We start from the raw sequence: 8,699 nt of genomic DNA, 5'->3' as shown, positions 1-8,699 counted from the left end.
GGGCGAGAAAGAGGTCATGGGGAGGATTTCCTACTCCACAACCGGTCGGAGTTACTTTTTTTCCCAGACAACACAATGAAGGACAGAGTGGCCTTTCATCATAGCAAACATTAAATATTTTTCTTTCCTTTTTGTGGGAATGTTGAGCCGCTTTTCTGGCGACAGCAAATTGCAATCAGAAAAACAACTCCTCTGCGGACATTTTGTCTTGTTTAATCGTAGAAAATGTTACATTTTCACTTAAAATAAGAACACAGATCTATTTCACATGATTTCTAACAGACCAGTGTGAGTCATGAGATAATTGACATGTTTAGTAACATTTTAAGAGCACTGAACACTCAAAAAGATGACTGGTTAAACAAAATGTCCTAACAGAAAGTGCACACTCCCATCATCCTATTACATCTCACTGAAAGTATTAAGACACATAATCCAACACATATGTTAGAGAGAAAAACAGAAGGCCCCCCCATGATTTCTCCCTGAGATCATACAAAAGCTTACATAATTCTCAGAGTCACAAAAACACACGTTTGTGCTCAAGAACTAAGCCTCATAAAAATCAGCCTGCTGCGGAGGGCAGGACTAGCTCGGTTAAAATCCAGTGAAACAAAATCAATTCTCACTCCAGTTTTTCTTTTTGACATCTAAGATAGTTCACAATCAATCACTGTTGTTGAGGTTGCCTGGTTGTCAATGCCCCTGGAGTGGAACCAGCACCCCCTGCTTCAGACCTCGTGGCGCCTGCTGCCCCCTGATGGTCGACTCCTAGCACCGCATCCAGCGCTCCTTCTTGCTCAGTGGGTACCCTCTGTCTACTCTCAGCAGCTTGTTCACACGCCAGTACTCGTCTCCCTTAAAGAAGAAGATGTTGCCGTTGGTCCAGGTGAGGGCGGCGTCCGGACTGGACGGCACCCCAGTGAAGAGCATGGACAGCGGTTTGGGGTAAACAGTTAAGTCTGTGTACTTCAGCTCATCAAACTGCCAGTGCTCTGAACCCTACACAGAGACAGAGACAGAGACAGAGACAGAGACATGGGATAAGAAGAGATGATTTCTGCAAGAAGAGTCATCAATAAAGTCATATTTTGATCATAGATACCTTGATAAAGACCAGCTTCTTGTTCCTCTCCAGGTACAAGGCTGCATCGATGTTAGGAGGGATCCGTTTGACTGATTTTGGGTAACCGTAATCCAGCACGAACATGGTATACCTCCACACTTTGTTGCCTGAAACAGTGCAAACATTTAGTTCTGGACTCACAGCTGCAGAACACATACATACACATGACAGAGGCATTGGACAACAACTGCACCTTTAAAAAAGTAGGTCTTGTTGGTTCTTTGAGAGTGAACAGCTGCATTCAGGTTGCCGGGGAGCTCCCTCCACAGGCTGCCAATCTTCATCGGTGTGTTGTGTCCCAGGTCGGAGATCGTCCACACATAGTCACCACTGAAAGCAAAGGTTTTCCTCCATGGACCTGGTGAAACAAACCGCGAGCTTCTAAACTGTTTGTGACACATTTTGTGGTCCTAAAAAACACTGTCTTCATATAAAGCAATATCAAATATTGATATTCATGAAAATGAACCTGGAATAAATTTTCTGACTGATGCGCATGCCAAAGATGATTTGTTCTCTGTGAAGCAGATATATTTGTTGTCTCATTTTACATGCAGGGAATGGACAAAATTTATTGAATCATTATTTTGTCTATTCCCTTTAAATCCAGTTTGTTGTGACTGCAATGCACACAATTGGGGCTTTTCCAACAACAGTGAATCTATAACTTACCCAGCATGATGGCATCCAGGTCGGCAGTGCAGGGGTTGGGGATGTTCTCCGTACCATGGCTGCTTTCTGTGGGAAACAGACTGTCTGGGGTTGTTGGACTGGCTAAAGTGCTGGTGGCGCGTTTGCCTGTAAAACAGAGAAGTTCCAGATTATGTAGGTACAGTTTAAAGTGACTGCGAGGAACTTTTATAAAGTTATTATAAATGACCTGTAACAGCAAACGAGACCATCAGCAGAAAGACAGATATTTTTATATAGTTATTATTAATGCCTTTGCTTTAATTATCTCTGAAGGTCAAAGGAGTCACATCACTCCAGTACTTGAAAGCAGAGAGGATGGCCATGTTGACCCGTGTCTTCTTCATGTCAGGTGTGTAGTTGATGATGCGGTAGGTCAGACGCCACAATTATCACATATAAAATCACATATAAATACGTTACCTCATGGTGACCCATCCTGCGGTCTCGGTTAATTCTGTCAGCTAATCGATTCATTGACAAGTCATAACAGTTTTACCTTACTGTAAACAGCCCAGCATCACACATCACTGTTAACAATTAATAATACAGAAAGAGGACATGTTGTACAACACAAATAAACTGGGTAATGACGTCACAGTCATAAAACTACAGATGAACATGTCTTTGGCGTATCAGTACTACAATGTCTTGATATTTACTGATGGACACATCAGTGACAGATACATTCGAAATAAGCAAATATCTGCCATAAGATTTATCTGTCAGGCTCTTATCTCAAACCAACAGGTTTGTATTGTTCCACTAAATACTCTCTTAAGAGAACATGTAACCTCTTAAGTATTTTCTTCGATGCCGGTCAGATTTAACCCTCAGTAGAAGGTTAATCTGTCATTAAATCTGCATGTCAGCAGCTGCATGAAGAGCCCACATGAGGTGTCAGGTCCAGTCAGAGGCACTGATTTATGCAAATACACAATCAATACCAGTCCGTCAGCTCTGATCCAGTGCAGCGGGCCTCCTTGATGCACTCACCATATAACGCCTGGATTCCTTTGATATCATCCGAATGCAGCCTGAATTTGGCACGGTAACCAGCGTAGATTGGAGCCATCAGAGCGCTTGTGTACTGAGAGTGACCCAGGCCGAGGGCGTGGCCGATTTCATGGGCAGCTACAATACGCAGATTAGTACCATAATATGACCCCTCAGTCCAGAACTCATCCTCATCGAAATGGACAATACCAGACTCTGGTGACTCAGCATGGGCCAGGACATGACCTGCAGGTGGTACAAACAAACAGTTCAAGTGAGAGTTTCAGTACCGCAGTAGCAGTTTGTGTTTCACAGTGACATAATATATTTAATAAACTAACCACGGCCGTCAAATGGGACAGGGCAGCCTTTTTTGTCATGGAAGGAGATCCTTATGTCTGCTCTGCCATAGTGGATCTCTCTGAAGGTCAAAGGAGTCACATCACTCCAGTACTTGAAGGCAGAGCGGATGGCCATGTTGATCTGTGTCTTCTTCATATCAGGCGTGTAGTTGATGATGCGGTAGGTCAGACTCCTCTTTCTCCAACGACCTGCAAGAGAACGATCCCCTTTTCTAAATCACCACAACAAAATGGTCTACCTCGATAAATGTCTTTTGATAAAGGTTTGGAAACATTTTTGCACAGAACAAGTGTGGATACATTGAAAATACATCAGGAGGGATCTTTTAATGACCAGTATTTACAGGAGGAACGATTACAGCAAGAAAAGTTTCTAGTTCATATGGTCAACTGACAAATGTTTGAATACTTTATTGTTGCATGGTCTCTTACTGAATCTTGTGTTTAATGATGACCTTTAAAATCTTGTGCAGTATAAATTTTGCCAGCTCCCCATAAGCAAGAAAGAAAAGATGCTAACTTTGATGTTTTCTTTCATAGTACTTTAAAATACTAATAGTTGAGTTTGAACAAGTGATTTTATTTCTTTACCAGTAATTTCTATTTGTGTGAAACATTTCAGCAGTCTCTCTTTTATGGGTTAAAAGCTGCTGCCTTTAGAGATCAAGTGATTTCTCAGAAAAGTCTACTTTACTTTTTACTGTTTAAGACTTTGTCCTCACAGTCGTCAGAGTTGTAACACACTTTTGTTGTTCACACTGTAGGGACATCTGGACAGAGTAGTTCACCTGTGAGGTTTAACAGACCTATAATTGGCTTCAAAGCGCACAACAACCATGAATACAAACTTGCTGGCACTCACCCAACACTCTATATCTGTGCTGTTTCTTGTTGAAGGGGTCCTCCATGCCACAGCGCGGCCGCCTCATCACATCCAGAGTAGGTTCATCTAATTCTCCAGTAGGTGGCAGATCGTTCACCCTCTGGAAAACCCTGGAGACAAAACAAAACATCTGCACACTGATTTGACAACACAAGGTGGACTGCCCACATCCTCCTCCACTTTTCAACAGACCCTCAACTAGATCCAACATGTGCTAATCTATTTTACCTGAGAGCCTCAATGACCTCCTCCAGGTAGTGAGGGTCCTGTGGATCAGCTGGCTCATTCAGGTAGCCATACTGCCTCAAATAGGCCTGTGAATGCAAAGACAGACAACTTATCTAGACAGTGTATGTACTGACTGTTTAGATAGGCATCGTGTGAATGTATGTTTAAACAAATCAGAAAGCAAACTATCATCTTACCTTTGCTTCATCTAGTTCTGTCCACTGCACCACTGCACAGAGTGCTCCACTGAGGCTGAGCAGCAGCAGCAGCAGCAGTCCTGTGTAGTCCATATTCAAGTTTTTTACAAAGGGTTTCTGTCCCAAATATCCAGGGCTCAGATGCTCAGAGCCTGAGAAGTGCTCGGCGGAGCTGCAGACTCTGTTTGTTCTCTGAGCGCTCCAGCAGTTTTTAAGCCCGGCGCATGAGTCAGCCCTGCGGCTGTGATGATCCACTCCTGAAGAATGAGGATTGCAAGAGCAGCCAGTTGACCTCAAGCCAACATGTCTGCTGTTAAACTGTACAGCTGCTCAGAGAGGACGTGGAGCTGCAGCAGCGGTCTTCACACTCCACCAGTTTATAAGGTCGAGCTACCGATTAACTCTCTGACAAAAGGAAAGTCTTCCTGAACAAACTCTATATAATATTATTCCTTCAGGGTCAGTGCCATTTTGTTGATACCAGGTAGTAAACAGTACTGTGACCATTCAATCATGAGCCTAAACCACAGACAGTGTTTTTGCCCTCCACCTCCACATTCCTGTCATTTCCAAACCTGTCCCATCTGAGACAAATATTTATGTTCATTACCCAATTAATCCACTATTTGGCCCATCCTTGATGACAGGTACGAAGGATGGCCCAGACATGGGGTTGGTATGCTATTACATGTTGTCAACAACAACAACAACAACAACTATATTTCCTTTTTTTGCAAAACAAATGTGGGTATTAAGGGAAAATGTTCACTTCACCACCAGAAATACAAAGGTTTGTGATATTACACCTAAATTGATTGACAAGTGTTTAAATGAGCTAAAACAAGACAAAAAACTAAAGGACAAATGCTTTTTTTTTCATTAAAAGCCACATTAATCAGTATCTTATAGCCTAACAATGACTCAAATCACTGTGGACTAATAATGTAAAGTGGATAATGAGTCACTGTCAGCGGAGCAATCGAGAATCATGCACTAACTGTGCAGCTCCACTGAGCCTTTTAGCCTCTTTAGCTCAGTCTATTGATATGGTCACAGTATATACGTACGTACTTTTAATTTGGGTGTTTGAGTATTATAAACACATTTGATTTTAATTAAGTCAAAGAATAACATCTGATGACATTTGTCAAATTTTGGTAGAGGTTGGATGATGACGATTTCTGTTTTTGCCTCGTCAGCCAAATTTAACTACTTCTTGTGTCAGATTTTTCATAAATTTAGGAAATTAGTTTGCAGATGTGTGCATTTTATCTCAAGGTATGAGTGCATGTAGGATGGTAGGCATCATACAGCTGTATGGTACCTTGCAGACTGAGACAACACACTGACACTAAAGGTTTGTGTTTGTATGCCAACAGTGTCTGGTGGTCAAAATCCTAGCAACCGAATTACTCATGCAGGCAATGAGGTCAGGCTGTTTCTTGTATATTCCTTTGATAATTTTAGAATAAGATTAGTCCACATGCTGCACATTCCTCATTGCATCACAATTTTCCACGGATAAATTCATCCAGAGCTTAAGTGCACTCGTTTGCATTTACCACCAATGTGACACAATTCTCTGTCTTTGCTGACCTAGATAGAAGTGAAACTTACTCAAGTCAGCTTTATCTGCTTCCTGTCTATTGTGTATTTCCTTTAGTGAGTGAATCATTATCACAGACTATGAAAATAAAGGAACAGAAAGAAGGAAGTGACAAGATGTGGGAGTACAGTAAAAGCTATTTTGGATGCGGCTGCAATAGAAGATATTTGTCATTTCATTTGCGGATTTTGCTTTCCTTCATTTCTCCTAAAAGACTTTGTGAGTAGTGGATACTCACAGCAGCGTCACTTCTCTGAAAAAAACAGCAGAATACATCAGTTCTCACAGCCTGGGTCAACTGCACAACCATAAAAAACGTGCTTCTTTATCTCTTCTACGCAATTCTGGCTACCGCAGTTACCAGAGTCATTTATGACTCAGAGACAGATCACAATGAAAAGTTTACAACAAACATGATTACTCAACAACTTCCTGGTCAGTAACCTCAAGACACTAATAAAGAATCCCACCGTATTTATCATGAGTGGAAAATCATGGAAAATATCGTGAAAAAAAAAACCCCCATCCGTCTCAGAGAAATTTACGTGCAGGATCTTCATCTGTTCAATCCTGTTCAGGGAAAAGGGTCAGTCGTCAACATGACAACATCATGACTACCAGGTCATACGCTCATTATGAAATCACACAAATAATGGACTATGACTTAAAGGATAAATGAGTGTAGTTTTGTCATTGTTTGTCTTGATACAACACCTCATCTTTTACATGAGTTGGTCCTCCCTTCTTTCCTGCTGTTCATCTTCCTGCCTGCTGCACATTGTCAGAATGCTGTCTGAGTCACTTCATATCCTGTTTCCTCTGTTACCACAATAAAGAAACACGAGGTAAAAGTTGCAGGAGGAGGTTTCTGGAATAAACTTTGGTGCTGAAGCCAAAATGACAAAATCCGGGAAAACACAGAAGATTTCATTTTCAACATGAAACTGTTCATGACACATTTTGGATGGACGGTGTCTTTGGAGTTGAAACTTGATTTCTGCATAATTAATAAAATGTTGTTGAAATTATTATTTTTTTATTTAATCCTACATTAAATTAAATCGATTTTAGAGCTATCCTCATCAATTACTGCTCAATTACCTCATCCCGCTGTTGACAGTTGCTGAATTTTAGCAGAACTAACAAAATGTATCACCCACATGTGACATTAATGTCATCTTGAAGGTTACCTCATTTATGCTGTTGGGTTTTTCCATCTTTCCTTAAAGTGAGGCTTTCCAGAGTTTCTGTCAGTAGTTTATATTCTAAACAAGGGAAATCATTTGGTTTACATGTATGATAACTCTTGAATATAAATGGGTGCATATTTTTTTAGTGTAGCGGTCTGCAGAATGCATAATGTGTCTAATGGTGGCTACACAAGATTAAAAACTGTCTTAAGACAGTGGTGAAGCAAAGTTAAAGTGCCGTACCAGCAGAGTACAGAGCAGTTTTTCTCCTCAGACTGAGAGACTCCTCAATTCATCCTTAGGTTTCAACCATAAAAATAATTATTTTTATACTAAGACTTATCCAGCCTGGATAAGACAGAATCTGATCGGGTGACAAACACTATGAATAACTATAATACCTAAACAGCGATAGCCAGTCTTCTTGCTGATGGCCTTATTTCCTTAAATAGGTCATATAGAGGCATCAGTATAAAGTTGAGACTGTTTCATAAGCAGTTAAAAACTTCTTGCTGTACGTTTTAATAAAAATTAGAATGGACATTTTTTTTATCCAGAAATTGAGTCAACAGAAGCATTTTAGTGTAAAATTAGAGCTCTTTATTCATTATCTTCAACGATAATGTACATCTTACACAAAGCATAGCGTATACAAATGCTGATCACAGAGCTGCATCACACGCATTCAGCAGCTTTAACAGATTCAACTGTTAATATGACATCAATGAATTAACATTAACATTACTGAACATTTCCATGACCCTGAAGAGCAGGGCTTCATTTGGAGAGGCAGTGCAGTCATTTCAGTTCAAACAAGTTCTAAAGATGGAGGATATTTAGGTTAACACACATTATTTATTCTCTCTGTCCTTGTATGGAGTCAACATTCAACCATCTTTCTCTAAATCCTAAATCCTCCTTCCACTAACCTGTATGTCATAGCACAGAGGGTCACAACTGTGGTCAAGAAGCACCCAGACCTCTGTAATGTGCTGCAGCGTTGCGGCATAAACACAGCTAACTTTAGCTAAATCTCCACAGTGAGGTGTGGTCATTCCTACAGACTTTAAAACAGTGGAGGACAGAAACTGAATGGCAGACAGAGGGTCACAGCTCACCTCTGATTTGCAGACTAAAAACAAGCATTTATGATGTAAGCCACTGACAGCTGCTCCTGGTCGTTTTACTCCAAGCTGCTCAAATTTAAGGTTTTCTGATCTCATTTAAGAAAGGTTATCAAACAGCAAAGTCAAAACTGCAGATAAACAAATGCTCAAATGTTTTGAAACTTTCAAGTTTAATCCAGTCTTGGAAAACTCCAGTTTAGAGCTGCAACAATTTATTGATTAATTGATTTAAAGAAAATTAATTACCAATCATTTTGATAATCATAGAATTGTTTTCATTTTTTTCAAACAAAA

The 8,699-nt window shown here is 40.5% G+C and overlaps 1 protein-coding gene across 1 annotated transcript; it reads right to left on the bottom strand.

The window, feature by feature from the left end:
• Positions 1 to 216: 216 nt before the first annotated feature.
• On the bottom strand, positions 217 to 4,680 carry mmp19 (matrix metallopeptidase 19). Its single transcript, XM_084348252.1, has 9 exons — positions 4,483 to 4,680; positions 4,286 to 4,371; positions 4,037 to 4,167; positions 3,154 to 3,363; positions 2,813 to 3,058; positions 1,799 to 1,924; positions 1,320 to 1,484; positions 1,106 to 1,233; positions 217 to 1,002 (listed from the first exon to the last, which is right to left on the bottom strand). Exons 1-9 carry the CDS (start codon positions 4,573 to 4,575, stop codon positions 772 to 774), a joined length of 1,416 nt encoding a protein of 471 aa, XP_084204378.1. The 5' UTR covers positions 4,576 to 4,680; the 3' UTR covers positions 217 to 771.
• Positions 4,681 to 8,699: the final 4,019 nt, after the last annotated feature.

Source organism: Pagrus pagrus (assembly GCF_965226575.1).
Source record: "Pagrus pagrus genome assembly, chromosome: 3".
NCBI classification, from domain to species: Eukaryota; Metazoa; Chordata; class Actinopteri; order Spariformes; family Sparidae; genus Pagrus; species Pagrus pagrus.
Note: the sequence above shows the minus strand (reverse complement) of the source record. Positions and strands in the feature narration are given on the sequence as shown.